This window comes from Rhipicephalus microplus, unplaced genomic scaffold (genome assembly GCF_043290135.1).
Source record: "Rhipicephalus microplus isolate Deutch F79 unplaced genomic scaffold, USDA_Rmic scaffold_14, whole genome shotgun sequence".
Classification (NCBI taxonomy): domain Eukaryota; kingdom Metazoa; phylum Arthropoda; class Arachnida; order Ixodida; family Ixodidae; genus Rhipicephalus; species Rhipicephalus microplus.
In genome coordinates this window covers 17,502,260-17,518,765 of record NW_027464587.1, presented here as the reverse complement: position 1 = coordinate 17,518,765, position 16,506 = coordinate 17,502,260, and the positions used below count along the sequence as shown (strand labels likewise).

General features: G+C 44.6%; 1 protein-coding gene across 4 annotated transcripts in view; it reads left to right on the top strand.

The window, feature by feature from the left end:
• LOC119180717 (arrestin domain-containing protein 3) overlaps positions 1-16,506 on the top strand; it is a 379,819-nt gene that overhangs the window by 207,126 nt on the left and 156,187 nt on the right. For all 4 annotated transcript variants that reach the window (XM_075882898.1, XM_075882896.1, XM_075882897.1 and 1 more), the window contains one exon: positions 55-234. In XM_075882898.1, the coding sequence (XP_075739013.1) occupies positions 55-234 (180 nt within the window). The remainder of the gene's footprint in view (positions 1-54; positions 235-16,506) is intronic.

Sequence of the window (16,506 nt, the reverse complement as noted above, 5' to 3'; positions counted from 1 at the left end):
CACACGCACCATGTCGGCTCTCGTGTGTGTCGATGACACGCGTGCCTTTCGCAGAAACCATTGGTGGGCCAGGACAAGCGAGCAGTGTGCTGTCTCTGCTGCCAGAGGGGCGTGGTGAGCTTGCGTAGCGCCCTCGAACGGTCTGCCTACTGCTGTGGCGAGAGTTTGCGTCTCAAAGCCGACATCGACAACCAGAGCGAGGAAGAAGTGAGGCTCAAGCTCAAGCTCGTGCAGGTAAAGTCCGGTCTGTGCTGCCGTCGTCTTCACTTGCTGTAACGCAAGCATATCAAAGGGAAATATTGTTCCGCTTGTTCTTCGAACACCTGGATGTGGATAGTGGTTGTGGTGCCCTTTGGAAAATCCCCGCCTAAGCAATGTGCACAAATGGTTAACCAGTCACCTATTAAACGTGTGGCTCCGGTGTTTAAGCATGGGTTCAACCCGACAGTGCATTGAAGGCTTCCACAATTATTGGTTACATGTTCGTGATCCGTACTCAGGTTCGACAAACGTTTGGCTCGGGTTTTTCACAGTATTTATTTCAATGCCCCACATTGTGCCTCGCATGATCATAATCATGAATCAGTGTGATGAGTGGTTGAATGCATTTCGCAATGCGTTAACCCTATACTTAGTGTTGTGAATTCTCGACATACCAAGATATTTCAAGCAAGCAAGTCAGGAAATGCATGACGCCTCAAATGCCGGCTGTCAGGTATACTCATGGAGAACGTAGCTTTCAGCATGAAAAATATGGCGGCCTCTCGTATAAGGTATTTCATGCTAGAACCAATTGTTTTGGTGGCGTAGAGCAGCTCTCCCTTCTTCGCTCGCTCTCGCTTGTGTGACGCAAGTTCCATTTTGAATCATTTTGTTTATTTGGTGTGTATTCTACCAAGAAGTGGCACATGACATGTTTCGTAATTCTTAACTACGTTTTTCGAAGCAAGGTCCTCACTTCTGCGGCATATAGAGAATTCATGACATGCATACGTTATGCATTAAAGTTACGTCTTAGATGTAGCCATAAACTGCAGAATCATTTAAAGGTTGCTCTTTAAAGCTGTAAGGCGAAAACAATTTTTATTCTGCTTGGAAGTTTAATAGTTGAGGCCTTAAAGGGTTAATCACAGGGGTTGCTCTCGAACCACAAGTAATCATAGACGCTGGAAATACTCCGGCAAAAAGCGGGCGTTCGAACGCGCTCCCGCAATCCCGGTAACGCCCGGAACGGTGCTAGTTCGGCTCGGCGTTGCTGCATGCGTATCACGAGTTAACTCGGTGGCCTAGTTAATTGCAAGATCCGCCCGCCACCGGCACTTGCATCCCTGCTAGTGATTCAGAGGTGCATGGATGGCTGCCGGATCGGTACGCCATTAGTTTTGGCACTCGGCCTCTCGAACCCCACTAAATGCAAGGTCATGTCCTTCACACGTAAACACAGCACCTCACATGAAACGTACTGCAGTAATTTCGTTCCCATTGATAACACGTGCACTTACAAGTACCTAGGAGTTCATCTGACATCATCACTATTATGGGTGAAACACATTGAAACCATTCGTTCTAAATCTTTCCGCACATTAGGCTACTTACGGCGTAACCTGCGATCTGCAACTCCTGACATAAAGAAACTCGCATATCTGACACACGTGCGACCAAAGCTCGAGTATGCGTCATCCATCTGGCATCCTTCACAAGCTTATCTCACCGATGATTTGGAAGCCGTTCAAAATCGCGTAGCTCGTTGCATTACGTCACAATATTCAAGGCATATCAGCGTAACCGCACTAAAACAAACGTTGTCAGTCGCATCGCTCGCTTCACGTCGCATAACCTCTCGTATCTGCCTCCTTCAAACATTCTTTTACTTTAGTAGGTCGGGACACCCTCTCCTAAAGCGCCCATTAAGAACGTCCTCTCGCCTGTCCCATATGCACCCTCTAATGACCACAAAATGCCGGACGACGGCGATGAGCAGCTCATTTTTACCCCATGCCGTAACACTCTGGAATGCGCTGCCAGATAATATTGTTTCTTGCAGGGACTGCTCAACATTTCGCAAAAAACTAACTTTTTTTCCAAAATCCAAATGCGATGTCCTAACAGCACATTAACTATTGCGTTTATAGTTGTTCTACTATACTCCCAGAATTTATTTATCACCCATCATATTCTTTTTATGTTTTGTTATGCGTGTTATTTCCGCTTGTGTTCCTTATTTGCTTATTCATTGTAATCAGTGTGTACCCTCATATTCCAACATTGCTTAGAAACTTACTACCTAGATGTTCGACCCCCCCCGTATGTAATGCCTTCGGGCCCTCAAGGTTGAATAAATAAAATAAATGTAATTTACCTTCACCGTCCTTTTATGTCAATACCGAATTTTGTACATGTGAAGCATCGAAAGGGCTGCGAGCGCATCATGAGTCTGGTATGTAGTCATGTAATGCGGAAATGTGGAACATGACATTCATGTTATGATTATCATTTTTCACCAGTCATGTGCCTTCGGTAATCATTGACATCACGTAACATCAAATATGGTATATGTTAAGCTAGCCAAACGGCCGCGAGCGCATCATGAGCGTGGCATGTAGTGATGGTCTTACATGACACACATCTCATGGTTATCATGTTTGAACCAGTCATGGGCCTTCATCATTCGTTTACGTTCCGTATTACCAAATATGGTATATGTGATGCTAGCGAAATGACCGCGAGAGCACCATGAGCGTGGTTTGCAGTCATGACTTACATGACATGCATGTCATGATTTCTACGTTTTAGTTATTCCCTAATGTTTGTCATGCAGTCATGTCATACCATGCCAGTTTTGCAATATGTCATGTGAACGAAACCATCGCAAGGGCAGAAAGATTATTAAATGTAAGTCTTGAGAGTCATGGCATGCATGTCATGATATTCATGTTATGACTAGTCAAGTGTGTTTGCCATGCAGTCATTTTATAACATACAAATTTCAGTGTCAATACCATAATCGAGACGGCCAGGAGTGCTAAAATGCGTAGGCGGCTAGATAAATAGATACGCTCATAGTCAACAAAGTTCGCTAAGAAATGCTTCGCATTTAAAATAAATGACAGGAAGAACTGGTGAACACGAAAGAGAAAGAACGAGTCGTTGAACGAAAAAAATTGCCCGCAGCTTCCTTCGGGGGAACACTGAGGAGGATGCGGAGCATATATTTGGTTAACGGGGTGTTAAAGTGCGACTTACTTGGGTCGATGGCTAAATTGGTTAACGTGGTTGTGAAATGGGGTGTAAAATTGCGACTTACTTGGATAGATGGCTAAATTGGTTAACGTGGTTGTAGGAGGGGGTGTTAAATGAGTGAACACGTACACACGTATGCGAAAGGGCGGCGCTGGTCGAAGGGACGTCGATCATTGTGTTTGTGGATTCGTTGGAATTCATTTCACCGCGACCTTGGACGTCAACGCGCCGTACAAACCAACCGACGAGCGGCAACTGAGCGAGCGAGCGCCGACCTTGAGTATATATACAGCGCGACGGCACATGCACTGTCAGCTGTCGAATGTTCGAGAAGGGGGAGAAGCGCAACGGCGCATGCACGTGCGTCAGCTGCCGATGTTCTCGAAGCGTGACGGCGCATGCGCGCTACATTATACGGCTAGCGAATGTTCGTGAAGAGGAGAAGCGCACGCGGTGTGTAGAGGAGGAAGGGTGCACAGATGGTGGAGGAGTGAAGCGCGCGCGGTGTGTAGAGGAGGAAGGGATGCACAGATGGTGGAAGAAGGAGGAGGAAGCTTGCGGACGGCGCCGCACTACAAGCCTCGAGTATTAGATGCTCCGCATCTAAAAGAAGGCTGCCCAGCTTCCTTCAAGGGCCGTAAACCACCAAGAGGCCGAAATTCATTTGTCGTGGCGAAAGCGTGCACGAGTGCGCGACGGACATGGAGCCGTGAGAGTTTTTCGAAACGGTGCAGTAACTGCGGAGTTTGATGCGCTTGATTATCGGAACCACGACGATGACTACGTTTGCTCTCTCCTGTGATCCCTTCCGCTGGTATCCTCGTTCAAGCCGATTTGTCCTCTTGCCAAACACCCCTCCCATGCCCCTCCCAATCTCGCGTGGCGTACGTGATCACTGACGCACTGCTTGAAATACCGCCTAGTTCCGGTCGCCGCGACTGCGTCCGTCATCCGTCAGTTGCGATGTAGCTGCGTGCTTTTTGGTGAACCGTGGCTGCCGTGATCGTGCCGGTATGCACCCTGCGCTGCGCGTGCGCCATCAAAAGATCGCCAACGCGACGGAGCCGTATGAGGGCACGCCGTGCCCCGTACGTGTTGCACGCACGCGGGCACTGCGACGAACAACAAGCAGCGCGGACAGCTGCTTGCAGACTGACCGGAAGCTGTAGGCTCTTGCTGTATCAGTCGCACCATATTTGGCTCAGTGCATCAGAGATATAGAACGGCGCGTCATGCGAAGGCCTGAAAGGCCTGGAAAGAAGGAAGGATTGTTCTCTGGAATTTGGGGCGCAAAAGCGGCTCATAGCGCAGCCACGTGTAGAATCTTTAATCGCGAAGGCATTCTGCACACGATGCGTGCGTTTAGTTGATATGTCTGAAAAAATATTGGAGGTGTTTTACGGGCCCTTTTAATGATTGATAATTAGGAGTTAACGTCCCAAAACCACCATATGATTATGGTAGACACCGTAGTAGAGGGCTCCGGAAATTTTGACCACCTGGGTTTCTTTTACGTGCGCCCAAATCGGAGCACACGGGTTACGGGCCCCTATAGACCCCTTAGTACGAAGCTGCTTCAGTTTTAGCAGTGCATTCGTTTCTCGTGAGCTAAAGGTGATGCAGGTCAGCGGCAGTTATGCGGCCAACAGTGGGCATCATTCCGGAAAAGCATGTTCACCTCGCAAAACTGAACTGAACTGAATCTTTATTTTTATGTTAAGTACAAGAAGGCTGGCGGGAAAAATGCTGCACTGCACATGTCACTGGTCTCAACTACGCCCTACTCTGTTCCCTATAACAATCCCTCTAGAGTCCCGAATCGTCCTGAAAGATGTCTTTTTTGGGTTACTGGCCTCAAGTTTGCCTACCAATCTATTCCTCATAAGAGCCCCCTAGAGTCCCAAATTGTCCTGCATGATGTCGCTTTCGGTCACTGACATCAACTATTCCCTGCTCTCTGTTCTCAAAAACAATCCCCCCAGAGTCCCCAGTTGTCCTGCAAGATTTCTTTTTCAGTCACTGGCCTCAACTACGCCCTACTCTCTGTGCCCTAAAACAGTCCCCTTACAGCTCCAAATTATCTTGTAAGATGTCTTCTTCGGCCACTGGCCTCAACGTTGTCCTACTCTCTGTGTCCCAAAACAGTCCCCCTAGAGTTCCAAAGTGATTTATTTATTGATTTAAAAATACTGCTAGTCCTAGCGAGGGATTATAGCAGGGTGGGAAATACAATCGTAAGTATAGCAAGGCAAATATCAACCGAAACATGAACATAAATACGAAAGTATGGTACAGTTCACAGAATACTTGAGTAGACAGAAAATCCAACTAGAAAACTCTTACGCAATATAAGTAAAAACTAAGAGTAACAACCACGAAGACAACATAAAAGTCAGGGAATGTCTTATATATATATATATATATATATATATATATTCAACAATTCAAGGTTTAGCTGTAGAACAACTCAACAATTCAAGGTTTAGCTGTAGAACAAGGTCATTGATTAGATTTTTGTCCTCAGAAAAAATGAATGCTTGGAGACTGAAAGGGTGTGATAGAGAAATTGTGGCATTGCCTCGTCGAATGCCCGGAAAAGAAATATAGTAGTTGGCCAATGTCTATCTTATAGTGCTTGTTTATTAACTGATAAAAGTATTTTAGACGAAAGATTTGGTTTCTTTTAGATATTGGTGGGAGATGAGCTCTCGTCAACAGTTCACTTACAGATGTGACCGTAACAGTTGTATATCAAACGGGCTGCCTTTTTTGTATGTTTTCAATCTTGCTTATGTTCGTCGTAGTGAAAGGATCCCATATAACTGCGTAATCCAGCACTAGCAGAAATGTGAATTTGTAGGCCAGCAAACGAACAAAAGGAATTGATTTCTTGAGAGCTCTTCGAAGGAACGAGAGTCGTCTGTTAGCACACTCTACAACATAATCGATATGATTATTCCAAAACAGGTTGTTGGTAATGTGAACTTCCCAAATACTTAAAGCATTCTATTTGAGCAAAGACAATGTTGTTGCAATGATACTGGAAGAAAACGGGCTCTTTTTTATGGGAAATGCACATAAACACTGTTCTTTTCACAGAATATATCGGCACTTAGCGTTTTGTTCTTGGTCGCTAGGGTTTTTACTTTAGAGTAAATAACACAGTCATCAGCAAATAGTTTTATGTTGACGGGTACGTCTCTCACAATGTCAATAATAAACAAAAGGAACAGGAGCGGTCGAAGCACCGATCCGTGTGGTATGACAGATTCCACGAAAACCATCCCAGAACATGTATCTTTAAATTCAACGAATTGTTCGCGGTTATGGAGATAAGATTCAATCCATTTAGTAACTTGCTTGTTTTTAAGCGTGTGTCTGCTTTGAAAACTAATTTTTTGTGAGAAAATTTATTGAATGCCTAAGACAAGTTCATAAAAATGGCGTCAGTCTGACCACCTTTGTTAATTGCCCCTGCAAAGACTTGAATGGTCAGAACTAATTGGGTGCAAGTCGAAAAGCCTTTTATGAATACGTGGTGAGACTCTGAGAGGACGATAGTTATAGCACGAAAACAGAACGACAGCAAGGGACAAGAAGAACACGAATAGGACAAGAATAGTAATTATACTAATTACATATTTCTTCCTTTTTGCATAATGTTTTCACCTTGGCAGTTCTCCAGTCTATTTGTACCTGTTCTTCATTTAACAATTTTGTGAAAAGAACGTACAAATATTTGGCTACCCATTCGGCGTATCTTTCGAGAAAAGCATTGGATATGCGGTCCGCCCCTCCAGATTTTTTACATCAAGCTTCAAGAGCATGTTGATAATGCCCTGTTCATTTACGACAATGTCCGGCGTCGGTGGTAATGATGACACAAAGGTAGGCAATGTTTCATCATCGGTAGTAAAAAAGCACTGAAACTGTCCATTGAATGCGTCGGCAATTTTTGTGGCATCAGTAGTTTGAATACAGTTTATGGTGAATGCATCCACATCTGTTGAGGATGGGAAAATTGTTTGCCAAAACTTCTGTGGCGAGCTGGTAATGGAACTGGGCAAAGAAACTGCAAAATATTTCTCCTTGTCAGCTAACACTTTATTTTCAAGTTCACGCGATAGATCTATAATTTTTCGTTCCAAGATAATGCAGTCACACAAAAACGTCGCTTTTTAAGCGTTTTTTTTTCTACGAAGTTGCAAAGTTGAACGACTTATCCAAGCATTTGAACGTTTGTTTATCTTACGTATCAAGGGCACAAGTTGATCAATGCATTCATGAACAAGTTATGTGAAAAAACCCAAAGATCATGAACATTGGCATCAGTGAAAAAGAAACTATTTAGATGAAATGAAAGCACATCCAATAAGCTTCGTCATCAGCTCTCGGAAAGTTTTGAAAAAGTGAAAACCAGTTACCTCTGTTAACAATAACACTTCTGAAATTAAAAATTAATTTATATGTGTAGTTTAACGTTCCAAAACCACCATATAATAATGAGAGACGCTGTAGCAGAGGGCTCTGGAAATTTCGGCCACCTGGGATTGTTTAACGTGCACCCAAATCTGAGCACAAGGGCCTGCTCCATTTTTGCCTCGATGGGAAGTGCAGCCGCCACTGCCGGAATTGGATTCAGCGACCTGCGGGTGAGCAGCCAAGTACCTCAGCCACTAGACCACTCATTCTGTGACTAAGAAAGACTGCTTGATGATCGGAAATTCCTGGAATAATTCGAGATTAGGCATTATCAAAAATGCTACTGCTTACGAAGAAGAGATCGAGTAGGGACCTAGTGTTACCCTGAATTCTTGGGAACCCTTCAATAACTTGATGAAAGTTTAATGTGAAAGCAATATATAGTGGTGCCTATCCTACTATGTCATTGCGACTTTGGGTAGACATTGACAGCCAGTCGACATTAAGCAAATCAATATCTCCTGAATTACCCGATCATCAGGTTTGACATGGTCACCTAAATACTTCTTCAACACATCCATAGTAAAAACTTCAGAGTTTAGGGGTCTGTACATGGCACCCACAATATACCTAAGGCCACCACTGTAGGCTTTACAGAATATGCACTTAATCTTGGGAACATCATGCATCAGGAATACCTTAAGTGCACTTTTGTATGTTGTACAAACTCCACCACCCCTGCTACGGTCCTTCTTGTAAACGCTATATACTAATGGAACGAATTCACTATCGTAGACATCATCACTTGGCCAATTAAGTCTCTGTCCACATGACAATGTCAGAATCATTTACAATAATTAGCCCCTCAAGCTCAGTGCTTTTGTTAACCACGCTTCTACAATTGATGTTAAGAACGTTCAGAAATCGATGATCAATTTCCCTGTGTCAATCCCGCCTATCACTTGCCAGCTTAAAACGGCACTTGTAACTGTCCCACAGCCATAAATAACGCCATTTACACTTAACTTCTCCTAGACAAGCTTAACGTTAGCCCCCTTATCCCTTACGTCTACCGCACTTTTCCAAAGCAACCTACAATGCTCACGAAAATGTTACGAAAGATCCTCCGCCACAGAAAATGAAGTGATTTTGAGTTTATATGAACATTTTAAAAGAGACAACTTGCCTCTATACTCCAAACACTTTATTATACCTGGACGCGACCTGTTATTCATACTACGGCCTACCCTATGAATTCACTCAATGCTTGCTGCTTTAAGTCCCAGTTTATGTTCCACAATATCTTGATTAAATTTCTTTTCTAATTCATCATGTGTCTCGTTCCTAAGTTCCTAAACCATAAAGAATTTGGTTTTTTCGGCGGCACCTGTGTTCAAGGTGGTCTACTTTGTGATTAGGTGTGACAAAATTTCTGTCTGAATGGAAAATTTTACTTTCTTTGTCTAATTTTGCCGCCCAACGTGGCAAGATTAGATAGTTGTCTCTCTATAGCTTCCATTTTATCGCTTACTGCAGAAAGTTTCTTTTACAGTTTATCATTCAGGACTGCATAGCTGTCATGGTGTTTAATATTTTTTGTTGTCCATCAAGTAGCTCACGCAACACATCACTTTGGGAAGGACCAGGGTTTGTTTGTATGTCTTCACAGAGTAATACGCTTTTTGCAAAGGTAACAATATAAGTAACAACACTTAGTGCAAACTGTGGACAAGGCAGCAGCAACGAACAAGGGTTATCACTTGGATAACACTGCGTACGTCAGTTATCACCAACCTGAAGAACGAAGCAGAAGGGATGACTAAGCATACCATGCACTGATATTCGCCCCGAGATCGAGTGGAGTCGCTGCCCGGTGGCCACTGGCTGAAGCGCACCTAGTGTGGATTGCTCCCTGCAGCGTCGGCTATCCACATAGGCTAGCACGAGCGCGTACGTCATGCTCGCGCTCAAATGGTGGTTCATGCCTTTCTCTTAGCACAAGGGTAATTGCTTGTACGTTTGCATAGCACTGTCTACAAAAGCATTTGGCCTTACTAGCCTGTGTAAGTACCGCAATAAGATGACGTCGAGCACTTGGCCAGAGGGATGTGTATCGTCTTCGTAGCCTCTCTTCGCCAGGATTGTGTCGGTATAGTTGCCGATTTTTAGCTTATGTCTTTCGTAAAGTGCACTTGGCGTCGTCCCAAACATGAGGAATAATAAATATTGTGTGAATGCAGCATTTTAGCGTCTCGGGGATAAATGAAGTTTTGCATTGTTGTTAGGTGTCTACTTCAAAACGAAAATGTGGCGTTCTCGCTTATCGCTTATGCGACGAGCTTTATTTGTGCTTGAGATAACCTTGTATTGTATGGCCCTTGTACCATGACACTGCTGTATAGTAAATTCTGAAACTTCAGTGCTTCAATTGAATAACACGGAGCTGATTGAACTTGAGTTGCCGTGCGCAATTTTAGCATTAGGTGACATCTATACAGATAGACCCGTGATCTTATCAAAGGGGAAGATTTGGCAGAATTCCGCCTCGTCGGAATAGGAGTGAGGGTATTAGAAAACTCCAACTAAAAATTGTATCCAGAAAGCCAACGTTTCGTAGCCAGACCAAGCGCTGACTGAAGCACTGTAATACAACTTTTGGTTTGAGTTTCGTTATTGCCTCACCCGCTTAAAAAAGGCCAGATTGTGAAAATAATTGAGACGGCGTGCCTCGCATATGTCGAATAACTTCAAGGAGCATGTGATCTTTTTTTTCCCTGTCATCTTGAGCGTTTTTGTGGCGTTGTGCCAGACTGATGAAAGGAGTGCACACACATTCGCTTGAAAACAAAAATCCTTTTTTCCATTGAATTATGGAACCTTTGCATCACTGTGGTGCAGATAATCAATATAAGAAATCTGCGGGCTTAACCATTACCTTTTTGTACTGTTATAGGAGTAAGAACAAGCGAGCTTCAGCGCTGTAAGTCACGTAGCTTTTTTGAATAAACTTATCGACTGTCCGACGTTTATTCCATGGTGAACTTATTCAGACAAAAATGCGGATGAGTAATGGCTGTATTTTTGGGTTTATCGTCCGAAAATATCAGATTTCTTCCTTTCTTGGGGGTTGAGGGGGTCGGTATTCATGACCAGCGTGCATTAAGAATGAATTCAGTCATGCTACAGCAGTGCATAGTAGACGGGACACGAGCCCAACGCCTAAAATAAAAATACAAGAAACGTGACACACTGCAGTGCGAAAGCGCAGACAGTCGTCAAGTGCGAACATCCCTTTTCATGGCAGACTGCGTTTCTGTCACAAGTAATAGTAACGTTCGGTGAGCTTCGGGCATCGGTCAAGCAATGGACGGCATATATAATACCAGTAGGCAGCAGTCGACGCATTTTATTCGCCGACAATCGGCTCAGAGCGCTCAGAACTCGCACCGCCGGCCGCCTATCCACACTAGCATGGTAACGGTGCTGCCCCGATCTCGGGGCGATAGCTCGATCTCGGGGCGAATAGCTGCCGCGGAGCTCACTGCGCAGTCTCGTCGGTGCAAGGCCTGTTGTAGTTTCCGAGAAGGTCATGTGATGTGACGTCCCCGAAGACGGTCGCCATGGCTATCTCGCGGTGTGAAGAATCTGCGTTATGGTGGCTAGAAGGAGAGGTGTCAACATCGGCACGCCGGAAAGCGAGCAAGAATTCATCGGGATGCGGCGGCGCTGCGGTCGCTTTCGAGATGCCCCTCTTCTTACCCGCTCGCGCATATCACTCGTTTTTTGTTCCAAACATTTCACGCTACCCTGCGGATTATAACAAAGTTTACCTGCCACATTTCTGGCGGCGTGCTGCAATGCTTGTATTGACACTGAAAACTAGTGTTTTCAATTCACTTCGTAGTATATCAGCTACGAAGTTCAGAAGATAGAGCATCAAGTGACTTGCCATGAGCTTGACACCAAAACAAAGTCCGTGGAGTTTTCACGTTGATGCCGCAGTGTTCTCCATGACGTCCCAATGCAGGTAAAGGTATCGGCAACCATTATTTTTATTACTCGCGCAATGAAGGTCTACTTTTACAACCAAGACATTTATTTTCACGAAAGTGAAAAACATGAAAAATAAACACAGCATATGCATTAGTGTTGGAGAGCTGCAAGTTCTACTAAACTCAGCTATAGCAAGCGAATAAGGCCAGTAAAAAGAACACTATTTATACGATGATACAATGGGCATACATGCACACATGACATTGAGATTTGATTGGCAAACATAGATACATCCACAAACCACAAATACAGCCAGACAATGACATCACAATTCTTAATGGGAGATATGTAACAAAGTGAACAATACAATAGTAAAACCACAAGAAGCAACACAGTGTGAAGAATGCACAATAACATAAAATAAAACATTGTTCGCTGTGTTAACATTATGACAGTTAAGTAATACATCTCAGTTTCAAGAACTTCATTTTTCCTCTTCTTTTCATTGGACGCATTTTCTCCAGCAACGAGAAAATGCATTGTGGTCAGTGTAAGGAATCTAGACACCCAATTTGTCGCTTCCAGTTTCTGGTGTTCAGTGTTCACAGCCGACCATATTTAGCCTCTACATACTGCTAGTTAGGCAAGAGATAAGGTCTGTTATTTGGTGACTTTTCAACTTGTTGAAGCTGGTTCAGTAGGTGATTGCATGTTCCATAGCTTTGACCAGGTCTGTTAAGGACTCGGACGGGTACAGAAGGCATGATTCTGCCGGAAGCAAGCTGGAATTCTCAGACTGAAGCAACAACCTTTTACATTCGTTGCACTTCGTCTTTTTTACAATTTTCTGGGCCACATAGCCATGGATGTAACAGGTGATCCTGGAGTCACTTTTGCGTTCAATGAGATCATTTTGGTCAGGGAGGGCTTCAAATGCAACAATCATTTCATGAACCTCATTGAAGCGCCCCACATATATCAGCTCATCCAGCTTATTCTGCAAATTTATTGAAATATTGTGGATGCTCGGACATACAAGGCTGTTCAGAACTCCAGAAGGTATAGTTACACTTGAGGGTGACTGTGCCAAACTGTAAAAACTGAAGCAATTCACAGAGATCAAAAATTGTGTCGGCGAAGGGTGATCATTCGATCCAGACGTTTGCTTCAGAATTCCAAAAAAAAAAAAAGATTTTAAGGGCTTCTTGGCACAGGTGAGACGTCATTAAATAGTTATAGCCCAATATTTTCGTGAGATTTGCCGGATGTAAAGTCATAAGTAAACAGGGGAGAGAAAGGAAATCTGAACCCCCTACATCACGAAATGTTATCTTAATTCAACTTTTCAGGGCATATTAAAACATCTACACGCATTTAGAGCAACCACTTATTGCTAAAGTTAGTTCTTATGCTGCAGCCCCCCTCCTCAAAAAAGGAAAAAAAAAGAAATCTGGGTAGCCTTGCGTCAAACGTTTACAGTTGGCGAAGCTGAAAATAGCGTGTACGAAGGCGCACTGTAAATTTCACCTTTTCTATAATACGACGGCTTAAAACTACCTCAAATCTAACTAATTCTAATATATATATATATATATATATATATATATATATATATATATATATATATATATATATATATATATATATATATATATATATATATATTTATATATGTACGCAAGCGAAAAAGCACGACTAACGAGGAAACACTTTTATTAATCACACACGTTTCGGCTGGTGGGCCAGCCTTCGTCAGTGTGACGAAGGCTGACGAAGGCTGGCCCACCAGCCGAAACGTATGTGATTAATAAGAGTGTTTCCTCGTTAGTCGTGCTTTTTCGCTTCCGTTTATACTAAGGAGCCAGTGCGCTTCTTTCCTCGCAACGTCTATATATATGTATGTATATATATATATATATATATATATATATATATATATATATATATATATATATATATATATATTTATTTATATATATATATATATATATATATATATATATATATATATATATATATATATATATATATATATATATATATATAGTGGGAGTAATAATTCAATGGGCCAGTTAGTCTTCGTGAAGGTATGGGATATGGCACAACGGGAGCGTTGTCAACAAGGATAAATATATTTATTTCCCAACAGTTTCGGGAGGGGACCTCCCTTCATCAGGGGATGAGTTATATATATATATATATTGTGACGAAGGAACGCGTTTATTTACAGGAAAATGGTTGAGATCGGTACAGCTCAGAGCCAGAAACCGGCGACCGAGCTGCTCGTGAGCCAGACCGCTTCTACCTCTTCCTCTTCATGCGCCCATCGAGGTGTGTCATTTCCCCCGTTCGCAGACGATGCCCACTGGGCGAGTCAATAGGAAGGTTGGTGGTGATATGGCTTGAGGCGCGCGACGTGTGTCAGCTGTGTCTTGCTAGAGCGCCGACCATTGCTGGTGACGCCGGAGATGACGTATGTGACGTCACTGAGACGGTCAATGACTACAAATGGTCCGGAGTAGTGGGCCAGAAACTTTTGGCATAAACCACGTTTGCGGACAGGTGTCCACAACCACACCAGGTCACCCTTTGTGTAGGCAACGGAGTGATGGTGGGCGTCGTAGCGGGTCTTGGAGCGCTGTTGAGATGCAATGGTTCGAAGGCGTGCGACGCGACGGGCTTCTTCAGCGCGGCATAGTGACTCGGCAACCGATGTTTCCACATCTAACGTAAAAGGCAGAATGGTGTCGAGGCAACTGCGAGGGGAGCGGGCGTAGAGCAGGAAAAAGGGCGCGTACCCTGTTGTCTCGTGTTTCGCGGTGTTGTAGGCGTATGTGATATAGGGCAGTACTTCGTCCCAGTTTTTGTGCTTGGCATCAACATAAATTGACAACATGTTCGTTAGCGTCCTGTTGGTCCGCTCTACGAGGCCATTCGTCTGGGGGTGATACGGGGTTGCGTGGCGGAATTGGCTGGCAGACAGGCGTAGGATCTCTTCAACGACGTCAGCGACGAACTGACGTCCCCGGTCGCTAATGACGACTCGTGGAGGGCCATGACGGAGAATGATATGCCGAAGCATAAACTGCGACACGTGAAAGGCTGTTGCAGTAGGTATAGCCGCAGTTTCTGCGTAGCGCGTCAGGTGGTCGACGCACACGATGACCCATCGATTGGCACTGGCTGACCGCGGAAACGGACCTAGAAGGTCGACACCAACAATCTCGAAGGGAGAGCTAGGAGGTGGTACGGGATGGAGAGGTCCGGGTGATGTAGTCGTGGGACGCTTGTGACGTTGACATTGTTCGCAACCCGCTACGTATTTTTCTGTGTCGCGTCGCATCTTGGGCCAGTAAAACCTTTGCTGGATGCGATGAAACGTTCTGGCGAAGCCCATGTGCCCACTGGTTGCGTTGTCATGGCAGAACCGAAAAATTTGGGGACGTAGAGCGCGTGGAACTACCAGAAGCAGACGGGCGCCTTGGCCAGAATAATTCTTCTTGTAAAGGACGGCGTCATGGACTACAAAAGAGCTTGAACTGGCCGGGTCATTCGCGGAGGCAAACAGGTGATCTAAGCAATGATCCTCGTGCTGTGCTGTCCGGAAAGCCGCGATGTCAGGAAAATGAGAGTCAATAGCTGTGATAAAATCGTCAAAATTATCAGCTTCACACTCGGTCGTTGGTAGAGGAAGCCGTGACAGGCAGTCAGCGTCTGCGTGGCGATTACCGCTCTTGTAGCGGACCGTGAAGTCAAATTCTTGTAACCGTATGGCCCATCGCGCAAGTCGACCAGATGGATCACGTAGGCTCACCAACCAGCAAAGAGAGTGATGATCGGTGATGACTGAGAAACGACGACCGTAGATGTAGGGGCGAAACTTGTGTACGGCGAAAACGACGGCGAGGCACTCCAATTCGGTAACCGTATAATTACGCTCTGCCTTGCTCAGGGACCGGCTTGCATAGGCGACGACGTGTTCAGCATTGTTGTGTCGTTGAATAAGCACCGCGCCGAGACCAACTCCACTGGCATCGGTGTGGATTTCCGTGGAAGCAGAGGGATCGAAGTGGCATAGTATTGGCCCGGAAGTGAGAGCGAACTTTAGTTGCTTAAACGCTGACTCACAATTTGGTGTCCAGTGGAAAGGGACGTCCTTGCGCAGCAAGTCAGTCAGTGGCTGGGCCTTTTCAGCAAAATTAGGTACAAAGCGGCGAAAATAAGAGCATAGGCCCAGAAAGCTTCGTAGCTCGCGGATAGACTGTGGCTGCTTAAACTTGCTGACGGCGTCCACTTTCTGCGGGTCCGGCCTAACACCAGCTTTGTCCACAAGGTGTCCTAAAACCAGTGTTTGCCGTTCACCGAAACGACATTTTTTTGAGTTCAGTGTCAAGGCGGCTTTCTCCAAACATGTTAGAACAACGTCAAGGCGATGATTATGTTCTTCAAAAGTTCGTCCAAAAATAACCACATCGTCCAGGTAACATAAACAAATTTCCCATTTAAGGCCTCTCAAGACGGTATCCATATAGCGTTCAAATGTTGCCGGAGCATTACACAAGCCGAACGGCATAACATTAAATTCAAATAGACCGTCTGGCGTTACAAAAGCCGTCTTCTCTTTATCAACTGGATCCATGGGAATCTGCCAATACCCGGATCGCAAGTCTACCGAAGAAAAGTAGGAAGCTGAATGAAGGCAGTCAATTACGTCATCAATGCGGGGGAGGGGGTACACGTCCTTCTTGGTTATAGAATTGAGACGCCGATAATCAACACAGAACCTCCAGGACCCGTCTTTTTTCTTTACCAAAATAACAGGTGCAGCCCACGGACTTGACGATTCTTGAA